The 15,655-nt window shown below is 34.7% G+C and overlaps 1 protein-coding gene across 1 annotated transcript in view; it reads left to right on the top strand.

Moving 5' to 3' along the window:
• CCDC171 (coiled-coil domain containing 171) overlaps positions 1-15,655 on the top strand; it is a 473,803-nt gene that overhangs the window by 133,102 nt on the left and 325,046 nt on the right. The window contains exon 11 of the mRNA XM_053574177.1: positions 660-762. Coding sequence (XP_053430152.1) covers positions 660-762 — 103 coding nt within the window. The remainder of the gene's footprint in view (positions 1-659; positions 763-15,655) is intronic.

Raw genomic sequence — 15,655 nt, 5'->3', positions numbered from 1 at the left:
TAGCTTGAAACCTTGGGATCAGTCTGAACTCCTTCCTATATCTGAGTACTTCCTCTGTCTTCATTCAATCCAGTTTAGTTTAATCAATGTAATTTAATGCAGTTTTATTAAGGTCTGGCCACTCTACCTTCTCTGTACCTTTCCAGAGCATCCATTCCCTATCTCCATCTCCCTTTTTTATTCCGAATACCCTACCAAGCCACCATCACTTGACTCCTGCAGTAATTTCTAATTGGTCTTAACTGCAGTCACTTTTGACCACCATCTGCCAATTTGCCATATGATTGCAAGCATGATTTTTTTAAAAGTGCTCCTTAATTCTTCAGTCCCAGTTTTTTAATCTGTAAACTTGGGGGTAATAAAAGCCTTTCTATCATAAGATTATTGTGAGGATGAAAAGAATTATTATGTATTACTATATATAAAATATTTAGAATCATGCTAGGCACTAAATCCTGTAAATTGTTAATGAGACCTTGTACAGTGTTATGTTAACTCAAGAAAAAAGTCTGATTAAGACAGAAAGAGGGGTTAATAATAGATTTGAATGTAGTAATTATCATGTTTATACTTAATTGTGTTATAAATGTTCACACTAAAAATCTATAGCTCTTCTAATATGTGACCTTATTATATGCAATTTTTTTCTTAATTAAAAGGCTAAGAAGCACCAGGCCTTCCTAGTAGAAACATGTGAAAATAATGTGAAAGAATTGGAATCGATCTTGGACAGCTTTACTGTGTCGGGCCAGTGGACATCAGGTTAGTTGAAGGTATAAAATGACAGATGCATCTGTCAATGCTCCAAAGTCACTACATTTTGGGAATTCTGCAGATGCCTCTCATAGTCCCTCATCTCAACATGTTTTGATTTGATGACATGATAAGAGCGGTTCTCACAGCAGTCAGTTGGCCTAGCTGGCTGAGAAAGGGTGACGGAATGTGGACCTGCTGTTGTCCTCCCAGAACTTGATTTACAAATGTTGGGGTCTGTATGATTGGACAGACAAGGGCTCACTTGCTGTGTTCTGAATCCAACTGAGAAAAAAGTCCTTACAGTATACCTGCAAGGGGAACAGATGTTTCAATCAAACTGAGCCAAATTCTGAGGCAACCTTCAACAACTTAAAGGTCATTCATTTAAAAGGTTATGTAGAACACAGGCTGTAACATAGTACATATCTCATGCTTTCTAAGCTGGTTTTCTCCTTTATTTCTTACTACCACGTGTGCATATGTATGTATATATTTACACTTTATAGATAAGAATGCTTAGGTAAAATTTTTTGGTTCTAGTATTAGTCCACTTAATATGACAAAGAGCTATAAAATCATGTTAGTGGACATATTTTGGGAACTAGCAAAAGCATTAATTTGCTAATCAATTCTGTTCATTATTTCCACTTTCTTAATTTTTTTGTTTATGTCATTATATGTACTATAGCAGCTTTGACATAAATACTTTTAATTTTCTACCTCAGTCTTCTTTTTCAATGCATTTAGCTTAAAATTATTTAGTTGTCTTCTGATACAATCATATTCTTTAAAAGGCAAATAAAGTTAAATTTCTTATACTTCAAAATTAATCTGAAGGACTCTGTTTTTAATATTTTTTTAAGGAATCAAACAGTAATATGGAAAATGATTTCTTTAGAAAATTCATAAGTTCAGGAAAGTTGTTTTTGAAAAAGAAGAAGGATATGATCAAGGCTCATACTTTACCTTATGGGGTCTTGAGATTTCTTAGTTGGTGTACTATTAGAAATTTAGTATGCTTTGCTATCATCTCTGTTTTTTAGTCTGTATGTTTTTAGTTGTAATTTTATGAAATTAATGTGTTACTTTGTTTTTATTTAAACTTTACCCTAAAGTGTTGATGTTTTTGGTTTGTTACTATAGACAAATCAAAATGTATAATAAAAATGACATAAAGAGAGGTTTAGGTATCCAGCTTTCAATTGCATTTAATAGAGCTTTGGAGGATTAAATTTTTCTTTCCAGGGTGGCGCCTGTAGCTCAAGGGGCTAAAGTGCCAGCCACATACACCAGAGCCGGCGGGTTCAAATCTGGCCTGGGCCTGACAAATAATGACAACTACAACCAAAAAATAGCCATGTGTTGTGGTGAGCGTTTGTAGTCCCAGCTACTCGGGAGGCTGAGGCAAGAGAATCGCTTAAGCCCAGGAGTTACAGGTTGCTATGAGCTGTGATGTCACAGCACTCTACACAGGGCGATAGCTTAAGGCTTTGTCTCAAAACAAAAACATTTTTTTTTCCTTTGCAATGGTACTTTTTTATTATTGAGAGGTATCAATGTTGTTTAATGTTGTCTTTACAAATACTGGCATAGCATGTCATATGCCTCAATATTATCTTAAATATTTTTTCAGGGTTGAATTAGAAAAGTAAAGGATAATGAGGTTGCATCTCCTTTGAGTTTTAAAATGAAGTAGTTGATATTAAAGTAACTCATAAGTTATTACTGGGCCTCTAGAAAAAATTATCTTCTATTAAACTTTTCTTTTAATCTTTTAGTAACCATCCTTTTTTACCTTCCTAATTTCCCTATTGATGTACAATCTATTACAAAGAAAGTGTTTCTAGAGAAGGAGTATGTCCTGAATTAGTGATTTTTGAATTTTTATAGAGTGGTCTTTGTTCCCATATTGTGTTGGTTATTTACTCTTTTATATGCTGCTCCCCCACCACCCCATTCTCCTCTGCTCTCTGTTTTTGACTTGTGTGTTGGGAGGTTGACTTCTAGGGATCTGAGATCCTTTGTCTTCTTGCTGGTTGGGTTTGGACAATAAGTACATTGGCGGGAGATTAAGAAGGTGAGAGAAAAAAGAAGACAGTATTTATTTCCATTGCTTCTTCTTCTCCTGTGCTTTGCTGGCAGTGGCTTTATTTTTTAATAGCTTCTGCCAATGGTTCCTGTTCATGGCTATGGCTCTTACTGGACTATGGTGACAATATTACCTTCAGTTGGCCTTTTATCCAAAGGCATGATACTGGTTTCCTACTGTTGCTTATTCTTGGTGCCTTATCATGCATTATTGAGTCTGTTAACCTATCCACATTTCTGTATTCTCTATATTAAATTCTCTTTTGATAAAGCTTTCTGAGTATTCTGTTTTCCTTCTGGTACCCTTATTGGGACCTGGTTTCATTCTTACTCTTGACTTCCATGAAATGGCATTATATCATTGTTTTATTTTATTGTTTCAGGTTAATTTGGGAGTGCAAAGTATTAGGTTACAATGTTTGCATTTTATAGATAGACTCCTTCTTACAATTGTATCCCACTCTAACACTGTCTGTTGTTGTGATAGACTCTCTTCTTGCTTATGCCAGCTCAGATTAGGGGTTTTTACATAATCAAGAAGGATATAACTAATAAAATCTAGTGCCAAATTGTTCATTGAAGAACTTGATCAATTAAGATTGCCTACTGCATAAGGCCTGGCTTAAGTTATACAAAGATGACCAAAGGTTTGTTCTTCCCAAATGAAGTAATTTATAAACTTATCCTAAGCAAGAAATGAAAAAACTGTATTAAAATCATAACACTCAAGTAATATTTTACTTCTACAATTACAAGAAGTGCACAAATATGACTTGTATTCATCTTTTGTTATAGGTATATATATAATGCTAAGATGGACGTTCACATAGAAGTTTTTGTGTGCATGTGTGTTTTCTTTTCTCTTGGGTGTATGCCTAATAGTAGAAGTACTGGGTCATAAGGTAACTCTAAGTAAAATTTAACATTTTGAGGAGTAGAAATTAATAACTTGATCCTAAAATTTATATGGAAATTCAAGAGACCCAAAATAGCCAAAACAATCTTGAAAAAGAATAAGTTGGAGAACTCATCCTTCCCAATTTCAAAATTTCCTACAAAACTATAGTAATCAAAATTGTATGGCTCAGTACAGTGGCTCACTCCTATAATCCTAGCACTCTGGGAGGCCAAGGTAGGTGGATTGCTTGAGCTCAGGAATTTGATACCAACCTGAGCAAGAGGAAGAATTATCTCTACTAAAATTAGAAAAATTAGCTGGATGTCATGGTGGACACCCGTAGTCCCAGCTACTCAGGAGGCTGAGGCAAGAGAATCACTTGAGCTTAAGAGTTTGAGGTTGCTGTGAGCTATGATGCCACGGCACTCTGCCCAGGGTAACATAGTGACGTTCTATCTAAAAAAAAAAAAAAAAAAAAAAAATTGTATAGCACTGACATAAGGATAAACATATAGCTGGTGAAACAGAGTTATAAACCCTTTGTGGTCAATTGATTTTTTTATGAGTGCCAAGAAAATTCAATGAGAGAATAATCTTGTGAAGAAATGGTGCTGGGATAACTTAAAAACCATATGAAATAGGATGAATTTGGAATTCTACCTCATACTACATACAAAAATGAATTCAAAGTGGATCAGCCACCTAAATGTAAGATCTAAACTTCTAATTCTCGTAGAGGAAAACAAAGTAATTAATATTCATGACTGTGGTTTAGGCAATGGCTTAGAAACAACACCAAACACATAAGCAACCAGAGAAAAACACATAATTTTGATTTTAATTTTATCAAAATTAAAAACTATTGTGCTCCAAAGGTCACTATCAAGAAAGAGAAAAGATAATCTACAGAATAGGAGTAAATATTTGCAAATAATATATCTCACTAGGGGTTCGCATTTAGAATGTATAAACAATTCTTGCAATGTGATAATAAAAAGATAAATAATTTTAAAAATAGCCAAAGGATCTAAATAGACAGTTCTCCAAAGAAGATCTACAAATATCCAAAAAGGACATGAAAAGATGCTCAGCATCATTAGTTGTTGGGGAAATGAAAATCAAAACCAAAATAAGATTCCACCTTATTCTTTCCACGAGGGCTATAATCAAAAGGATAGACAATAGCCAAATGTGAATGAGAATGTAGAGAAAGTAGAGCTTTCATACATTGCTGGTGAAACATAAAGTAGTTTAGTCACTTGGGAAAACAGTTTAGTGCATTTATTATTGTATATTGTAAGTTCCACAAGGCAAAGATCTTTTTCTCTTTTATTCATTAATGTATTTTAAGTAGCTAGAAAAATACGAGGTCTGACAAGTTCACAAATTCATCCTAGAAAACATTCTGCATACCTCGTTGTGAATGTCACTACAGTCACTTTCGAAGTACCCCACTTGAGAAGCTATGCACTGATGCCAGCACCTAGTCCATCCTTCAAAGCAGTTTTGGAACTGTCTTTGGAATGGCCATCAGAGCTGTTATACTACCCTTTATATCTTGAATGTCATCAAAATGTCTTCCTTTCAATGTTTCCTATAAATTCGGGTAAAGGAAAAAGTCATTGGGGGAACAGATCAGGTGAGTAGGGAGGGTGTTTCAATATAGTTATTTGTTTATCACCTAAAACTCCTTCAAAGACAATGCTGTATGAGCTGGTACATTGCTGTGATGTGATGCAAGATCCATGAGTGTTGGCCAAGACTTTCAGTTAAGATTTTCCTGTTTCTCTATTGATGTTTACTTGGTCTGCTGTGTTTGTTACAGTCAGCTGATGATTTTGACACATAATTCAATGTTTTGCCAATTTTGCTTGTTACTGGCTGCCCTGACCTGTCTTCATCAGTGTTGCCTCTTCTCCTCTTGGAAATATGTTCATTCCATTTGTACACAGCCATTTTTTATGGCATCATCCCCATAAACTTTGACTAACATGTCCCCGATTTCGCTTCTACTGTCACCAAGTTCAGCAAGAAATTTATGAATGTTTGTTCATTGCTCCAACATTCTTGCAAGGGCATACAAAAACACATAACATGAATAAGGAATGTCACTCAGCAAGACACCACTACAGGTCCACACAAACACAACTGTGAGACACTGATGTACCAAAGTTATAAAATGTTATGAAGTTGTTTGTACAGTGCTACTAATGTAAGCATGCAGTGGCAAGTTCATGAACTTAATTGTGCATACTTGGTACAAAGTAGTCACTCAAAAATATTTGTTGAATATAAATAAAAGGTTGTGGTTGACTTTTATGTTGACTGAGATTCTAAAACCTTCTTCAGCTTTTCCTTCCTTGAGGAAATAATTTGTAATACTCCAGAGACATTCTTTTGCTTTCTATCTAGAGAGGCTGAATGACCCTAGGAAATAACAGCAAGTGTGTCTGATGCCTTTAGGGCTGTATATGTCGCCTAAGAATTGAGCAATCTCAAGGAATGCTCTTAGGAAAATCCACAGAAGAAATTGGACTTTCCCTTTTTTCTCTCCTCCTTTGCTTCTTGCAAGAAAAGTAATCTCTTGAGAATTTTAATTATTCTTATGAACCCCATGGTTTGTATCTTTAACTCAAGATTCATGGGTTGCTGAGAAGCTAAAGATGGCCACAGAACCAGCACACAAATTTCTTTTGGTATCGTTGCTATTTTCTTCTCTTTTACTTCCCTTATTTCCTAATTCACTGAGGTTTACAAACTGAACTTGTCCTAATTCATCATATTTATAGTTTCAGTTTATGAAGTCCAAGGGAGTGGTATCACTGAGTGCTCAATATTCTATAATGTAATTATTAATAATGCTCACATGCCTTGTTTATGGACCTTTCTTGGTACAAAGAATGAGGATTAATGTAAAATCATGTTATTTGACTTTGTGCTAATTGCTACTTATTTCCAAATATCTTTTTTTTTTTCTTTTTTGAGACAGTCTTACTCTGCCACCCTGGGAAGAGTGCTGCGGCATCATCATAGCTCATAAGAACCTCAAACTCTTGGACTCCCAGCCAAGCTGGGACTATAGGCACCTGCCACAACACCTGACTAATTTTTCTATTTTTAGTAGAGACTGGGGTTTCTCTCTTGCTCAGGCTGGTCTCAAACTTCTGAGTGCAAACAATTCACCTGCCTTGGCCTCCCAGAGTGCTAGGATTACAGGCATGAACTACTATGCCCTGGTTTAAATTTTAAATTGTTTATAAAAAGTATATTATTAAAAAAAGAAAAATCCAAACAATTATAAAAGTTATCCTCATTGTTAAGCTTTACTTCATGCCTACATTGTTACTTATGATTGTAAAACAATCAGGCTTGAAGTGAAAACTGCCAGGTATCCCCCTATAAAATAGCTCCAGACTTTCATATATTTAAAAGCATAGAAAAGTTGAAAACGCTCAGTAATACTGGAAGTCAGATAAAATATTCAGCTAGTTTTGGAGAGAATTAATATACATAGCCAATAAAGCTGAATGAAAAGTACAATTAATTCCCTATATGTGTTATCTTACTTGACAGTAGATAGACATTTTTTTTTTTTTTTTGTCCTGCTACTGTCTCATTCCTATTTCAGAAATGGAGGATCTGTATCAACTGTAAAATTGAGAAACTATCTTTCTACTCTGTGGGTGCTACTTTGGAGGTAGAATATTTTCTTTATCTTTTCTTTCAACTCCTATCCAATCTCCTTGTAACTTCCAGAATGCAGGCAGTCCAGAATGTCCCAGAGACTGGAGGACCCTAAGCATTCTGTGTGGGAATCAAGACAGAAAGACCCTAGGTAGCAGTTCATATTAGAGACACAATTTCCCTTTTAATCTATCTAATAGAGTGTGTCAAAAGTCCAGGTGATGGATGGGGAGGTGATACAACCCATGTTCAGGGCATTATAATAGCTTGCTGCTTGGTGAAGAATATAGTAGGAACTGTATGCATACATATAATTTCAGATATTGATCTTAAAAGGAAGTTTGATCAGTATTTAATGATTTCAGAGTAGAATTAGGGAAAATTCATCTATCCATTCCTTTTTCAAACTTTCTAAATATGGTTAGTTGCCCCCCCCTTCTCATTTGAGATTAAGAAAACTATCTAAATAGAACTTGTGAAAAACTACACATTGCAAAACAAAGGGAAAGGAACAGTATCTGGAACACTTAGAACACAATGGTGGAGTTGTTTAATGTGGAAATCAGAATAAAATTCATGTGCCTAAAAAGAAATTATGTGTATCAGATAGGATTAATAAGAAGAGAATAGATTGAAATAGAAAACCCAATGTAAGTTTAAAAGGTAAAAAAGTGTCTCAGCGCCCATAGCTCAATGAGTAGGGCTCTGGCCACATACACTGAGGCTGGCAGGTTTGAGCTGGGCCTGGGCCTGGTAAACAACAATGACAACTGCTACCAAAAAATAGCAGGGCATTGTGGTGGACTACCCGGCTACTTGGGAGGCTGAGGCAAGAGAATCGCTAAAGCCCAGGAGTTTGAGGTTGCGATGTCACAGCACTCTACTGAGGGTGATATAGTGAGACTCCGTCTTAAAATAAATAAATAAATAAATAAATAAAATAAAAGGTCAAAAAGTGAGGTAAGGAAGGGTTCTGAGGAAACTAAAACTAGGATAGTAGATTTTAAATTTGTGAGAAGCTGTGATAGAATTGACACTGTAGAAAATGAGATGGGTGGTTTAGAGGACAAGATGAGAATAGGAACAAATAAAATGCAGAGGAAAAGAACAAAGAGTTAAAACTAAGGTAAATTAAGAAAAACAAAGGGAAAATCATAACATGAAGTACCAATGTAAACATGGTACATCTATGACAAAGGAAAAATGCATGAATAATGAACAGGTATTTTTTCTACCAAGAGAAATCTCAATAAAGTTGATTTTAAAACAAAGTCCTTCTGTGATTCTTTTTCCTCCAAATTCATCCCGTAATTAATTGAATATCTTTATGAAAAAATTCAGTGTTTACAAAAGGAAGCAGAATAGTATAAGACGATCCCTTGCACTTACCACTCAACATTTATCAACTTAAGACCAATCTTTTTTCATCTATTTCTCCTTTCCTGTACTATATTGAAACACATCCCAGATATTGTTTAATTTCACTCATAAATATTTGACTATAAGACAAATTCTTTTTTTAAACATAAATACAAGATCATCACACACTAAAAATAATTTCTCAGTATCATAAATTTCCAGTTTTATATATCTTGTATGTAATCAATTATTAATTTATTTAAATTAGCATTCAAAGAAAGTATAGATATTTTGGTTGGCTGATACATGTTTTAAATAATTTTTTAAATCTATAGGTCTTCTTAAAAAAATTTTAAAATTTATTTGTTAAAAAACCATCATTTGTTGTAGGAGTTTCATAGCCTGCATTTGTCTGATTGCATCCCCATTGTGTAATTTAACAAGTTTCTTTGTTCTATTGATTTCCTATAAATTGGTATTTGAATCTGTAGTAATGGAAATGCTTCATTAGAATTTGTGCTGTCTAATGTAGTAGACTAATGTAGTAGACACAAGGCACATGTAGTATTAAGGGCTTGAAATATGGTTGTTATGACTAAGAAACTGAAATTTTAATTTTATTAAACTTTAATTGATTTAGATATGAATTTAAATAATCACAGTTAAATAAATTTATCTTGGCTACTTTATTGTACAGCATGAAATTAGAGGCTTGGTTAAGGCTTGGCTTCTGATTTTCTTGTAAATTGCATTTCTTTTCAAATTTACTATAAATTATCCTCTTGTTCACTTCTTTTTTGAGTTTCATAAACCTTTGACCTACATCAGTTTGTATTTTTAACTTTTATTTCTCAATTTAAATCTCTTGCTTAACACCATCATACTTACAATATACCTAATTACATTTTTGCCTTTATTAGAATTGTTTTTATGATTTCTTTTTAGAAATTTAGAAATTATAGAATTTTTTTCCATTTTAGTCATACACTATTAAGAATTATATAATATAGGAGGTAATTGTAAAGATCCAGTGTATATTATTAGACAGGAACAAATGAATAGGCAGTCAGAGCCACTATAGAATTTTTGAATAAGGAAGGCATTGTAAGAATCAGGCCTTATACAATTATGGTCTGAGAAAATTATTAACCAGCCATATTTAAATAGTGACATGGTAGACAAGTCTGGGTTAAAGCCAGGTATGTCTGGCTGCCAGAGTGAAGGAGAATTGCTGAAGAAACCCGGGAGAACCTTTTTCTTGGTTACTTGTCTTTTTGTGATTGGCTTATTTCACTTAGCATAATGTCTTCAAGGTTCATCCGTGTTGTACATGTGTCAGAGTTTTCTTCCTTTTTAATACTGAATAATATTCCATTGTATTTATATACTACATTTTGTTTATCCATTCATATGTTCATGTAAATTAGGGTTACTTCCAACTTGGCTATTGTGAATAGTGATGGTACAAACATGGATACACAAATATCTCTTCAGACCCTGCTTTTAATTCTTTTGGATATATACCCAGATGTGGGATTGTTGTCCCATTAGATTTTATCACATATGAATGTACTACTAGGTACCCTATGGAATGTTCTACACACCAGATGTGCTCTTTCTTATCACTACTTTCCCCTTGACTAATTGCCCTGGTACAGAAAAAAATTTATTTGCTCTTCGGTTTTCTGGTATGAAGAGCTATACCATGATAATGTGGCATTCTTTATTTTCATTTTAATGGAACCATTGCTATGGCTCATGGTGGAAGCATTTTTCCTTTGGGAATTAAGACTTAACCCAACAGAACTCCCAGTTTCTGGGAGGAGAAGCAGACGTTTCCCTAGTGGTAATAGTGAGATTAGCCACTCCCATTTCCAGCATTGGATTCTAGGACCTGTGAATCCTGGCTGTAGAAGAAATAGCATCATTTATTGATTATTGACTGAGAACACATACTATATCCTGGAGGATATTATCTCCATCCTGCAACATATTGCTATCCAGTCAGTACTATGAGTCTTCAAAAGGCCATTCTGCTATTGTGTGTGCCAGATACCGTAGTATGATGGAAAACATAGTAAAATCAGTAAATTCTATGAAAATGAGCCCATTTCCCACATTTCATTTGCTGTAAAATTAGTTTCCTTGAGTGAAGGCAATGCTATTTGGAGTACATGATAGTGAATTAAGGTATTTTGTAAATTCATGGATGGTGGTTTTGTCAGAAACATTATAGTCAGGGAAGGAAAATCTATGTTCGGAATAATTGTCTAATCTAGTAAGAATTAAACATTGTCCATTCCATAATGGAAGTGACTTTGTGTGAGTAACCTATCACCAAGTGGCTGTCTGATCTCCCCCGTGGATTGTGCCATATCATGGGCTTAGTGTTTGTTTTTCTGTTGGTGAATTCGGTACTCAACAAGGGTTGTAACCCAGTCAGCTTTGGTGAATGGAAGTCCTTATTGCTGAGCTGATGAACATGTATTACCTCCATCTTTGCTGCCATGAATCCTTTTTTTCAATTGTCTAAGGACAAAGGTGGCTGGGAAAGGATATTGACTGATATCCATAGAATGTTTCTTCTTGTCCTGATGATTAAGATCCTTCTTTACTATTAATGGGCATAGTGCCCATTTGGAGAGGTCTTCCCCAGATAACTCTGTTATGAATTTTCCATTCACATTCTTTCCATGCCCTTGACCATTCACTAAACTGTTAGGCATTACCTATAAAGTGGCATATAATGGTACTTTTGGTCATCTTTCATTGCAGGCAAAATGACAGTTGCATTCAGTATTTGAAGTTCTGCCCACTGGATGGATTTATCTTCGCCACTGTCCTTCAGAGCCACCCTTGAACGGACAGTAGTGTATCTCTAACTGCCTAGTTTTGAGTGGTGCCTGAATATCATACAAAGCTATCTATATACCAAGCCCATTTTTTTTTTTCATTTGTTGGCTAACCATAGGGAATTTTCCATGCAAACAGGGTATAGGATAAGAGAAAGGAAGCAATGTAATAAAAATCTGGACTACTTGCTCTTACAACTTAGTTGTGCTTTCAAGACTTTCTTAAACTCAGTCTTATATATAAAACTTTTAGTTGATGATAGAACACTACTGTGTGCACCACATTTATGGATTGGTGGATCAGACAATAACCATTTTATGATGGGCAACTTCAAGTCACAGGGTAAATTGCTGGCTATCTACTCAGTATCAGCTGAGGATTGGTAGCAAGTCCAAAGCTGATTTTCAAGAGAAAAACAGTTAGTTATCTGTAGAGGATAGCTAGCTTTGCTCCGAAATCGAAAATCCATGAAATACTATATACATACTATATACATCTTGAATTTGAGTAATTGCTCAGGTTCAGGCAGAACGATCTCATTAATGTAGTGGAGAACTAAGTGAATCATGTGATAGCTTCTATAATGGAGAGTAGATCAGGATTTCTACAAATGGGATTATGATAGAGAAGTAGATTTGATATAGTTCTGAGGTAGGGCAGCCAAGAAGGTATATTTTTGGTCCTGCCTTGTGAAAGAAACTGTTTTTGGTAGTCTTTACTAAGAGGGTAGAACAAATACCTAAATACCTTCATCCTAGTTTCTGGGAAATGTGTGGAGTGGCTCCACGACAAAACCATATATTTAACTGAAGCTGCAGTTGGAGTCACATGTGATTATGCCTAACGTAATTCCCTGTCATTGCATAAGATACAGATTTTAGCGGTATTCTGCACAGGCTCAGATAGGCCAGTTGAATGCTGATGTGATAGGAATCACCACTCATTTCTCTTTCAGGTCTTTTTGTTGTTGTTACATAGATATATTGGGTAGTAGTTAAATCTGGGCTTTTGGTAAAATCTTCACCCACACAATGTCCATTATACTCATTACTTATTACTTAAGTAATTACTTATTACTTAAGTAATTTCTCCTTCCTCACCCCTATGCCATCTTCCTCACCCTTGGGAGTCTCCCGTGTCTATTATTCTACATTCTATATCTACCTTATAAGTGAGAACACGTAGTATTTGACTTTCTATTTTGAATGCCTTCACTCAAGATAATGGTGTCCAATTTCATTCTTGCAAAAGACGTGATTTCATTTTTTTATGGCTAATAGCATTACATAGCACATACAAACATATCTCACATATCTCACATTTTCTTTATTTAGTAATCCATGGATGGACATTTAGGTTGATTCCATAACTTTGCTATCATGAATACTGCTGGGATAAATATATGACTGCAAGTATTGTTTTTACATAATGATTTCTTTGGGTAAATACTCAGTAGTGTGATTGCTGGATTGAATGGTAGCTCTATTTTTAGTTCTTTGCAGAATCTCCATGCAGTTTTCTATGGAGGTGCTACTAATTTACATTCCTACCAACAGTATATACGTGTTCCCTTTTCTTTGCAATCTCACCAACATCTGTCTTTTGACTTCTGTGTTTTTTGAGGCAGAGTCTTGCTCTCTTGCTCATGCTAGAGTGCAGTAGCATGGTCATAGCTCCTAGCAGCCTCAATCTTGGGCTCAAGCAGTCCTCCCAGTTCAGTCTCCCAAGTAGCTGGGACTAAAGGTACATGCTACTATGCCTAGCTAATTAAAAAAAAAAAAGTTTTTTTTTTTTTTTTGGTAGAGACAGTCTCTCACTATGTTACCCAAGATGGTCTCAAACTCCTGACCTCAAGTAGTCCTCTTGTCTTGGCATCTCAAAGTGGCTCTCAAAGGTGTGAGCCATTATGGTTGGCCTATTTTTTCACTTTAATAGCCATTTCGATTGTTATAAGATGATATCTCATCATGATTTTAATTTGCATTTCTCTGATGATTAATGATATTGAGCATTATTTTCATATGTTTGTTGACTATTTGTATGTCTTCTTTTGAGAAATGTCTATTCATGTTCTCCAGCCATTTCTAATAAGGGTTTTTTTTTCTTTGTTATTATTGAGTTGTTTGAGTTCCTTGTAAATGTTGGGTAACAGTCCCCTGTTGGATGTATAGTTTGCAAATATTTTCTCCCATTCTGTAGGTACTTTTTTCACTCTGTTCAGTGTTTCTTTTGTTGTGCAGAAGCTTTTTAGTTTAATTAAGTTCCATTTTTCTGGTTGTATTTTTGTTGCCTGTGCTTTTGAGGTCTTCGCCATGATTTCCTTGCCTAGACCAATGTCCTAAAGAGTTTTCCTTAGTTTTTATCTAATAGTTTTATAGTTTCAGGTCTTAAGGTCTTTAATCAATTTGAGCTGATTTTTTTTACATAGTTAAGAGATACCAGTCCAGTTTCATTCTTCTGTATGTGACTGTTCAATTTTCCCAGCATGACTTATAAAAAGGGTGTTACTTTCCTAGTGTGTATTTTTATTAACTTGGTCAAAGATCAGTTGACTGAAGACATGTGGCTTTATTTCTGGGGTCTATTTTGTTCCATTGACCTGTTTGTCTATTGTTATACCAGTAATTTTCTGTTTGGTTATTACAGCCTTGTATAATTTGAGGTCAGGTAATGTGATGCTTTGGAGTTTGTTCTTTTTATTTCGGATTGCTTTGGCTATTCAGGCTGTTTTTTGGTCCTATATGAATTTTAGGATCTTTTTTTCTAACTATGAAAAATGTTATTGGTTTTTTTGATAGGAATTAAATTGAATCTGTAGATGGCTTTGGGCAGTACAGTCATTGTAATGATATTAATTTTTCTGGCCCATGAGTATAAGATATCTTTCCACTTGTTTTTGTGATCTATAATTTATTTTGTCAGTGTTTTATGGTTTTCCTTATAGAGATATTTCACCTCCTTTGGATGAGTATTTTTCTAGATATTTTATTTTTCTTTTAAACCTTTTAAGGATCAGTAGTCTCTACAGCAATCTTTTTCAGCTTTTTTTATGTCATGCCACATTTGCACACTTAAATTATGTTGCATAAATATGTTGTATAAAAAAAGTGTAAAAAAAGAATATACTTACTGTGCTTTGAAGTTCTTTAGAAAATAATTTAATTAGTGATCTTTAAAAATTTTCATAGCACACCTAAGATCCTCTCATGCCACCCCAGTGTGCTGCGGCACACGGGTTGACAATCATTGCTCTACAGTCTTTTCAGGAATGTGGCTTTACTTTTGATTACTATTTTGGTGGTTAAAAGTTCTAGTGATTTCCATCTGGCTTTTCACATGTGTTTTTCTTTTATAAAATTCCTCACTCCATGGGTCAGAAAATCGATGTGGACATTGTACTAGTTGCTGCATTTGTCTTTTCTAACTATGCATTCCAAATTAGGGAGGTACCTATGGGTGGGTTCAGGTAACTACTGGACCCACTAGACAGAGATTTTAGTCAGAACTTAGTTAATTGCCTTACCTCTGTAAGCTCCTACCATGACTATTGAATCACAATAGCATTTTAGGTCTCTCTGAATTAGTGTGAATTCAAATCTAGTGTCCAATTACCCCTGATAAGTATAGTTATTTTCCCTTTTCAGGTGCATAGTCACCGTGGTAAATCATCATATGTTTCTTTGAGTAATGGTAGGAAGAAGATTTATAGTTTATTTTTTTGGCAATATGTTCTTTAAGGACACCTACCCTGTTTATTTATCCCTATATTCAAGAGACCCTGGTCTGTGAACTAACTCATATCCAAGAAGTGGTTGAGGGCTTATATTCTGTTTTCTGTTGATTTAAGTTCTATTTCTGATGATCAGACATAGAATTGTCATACTTATACAAATCAAATGAGATTTAAGTGATCAGTTAGGAACACCATGATCAGTTAGTCAATGCCAATGATTTCTACAGGTCAAACCATTTTGTTTATTGCTTTAACTTGGCTGCCCATTATATCAACCATGTCCA

The sequence above is a fragment of the Nycticebus coucang genome, chromosome 2 (genome assembly GCF_027406575.1).
Source record: "Nycticebus coucang isolate mNycCou1 chromosome 2, mNycCou1.pri, whole genome shotgun sequence".
Taxonomy (NCBI): Eukaryota; Metazoa; Chordata; class Mammalia; order Primates; family Lorisidae; genus Nycticebus; species Nycticebus coucang.
This window is presented reverse-complemented; position numbering and strand designations above follow the sequence as displayed.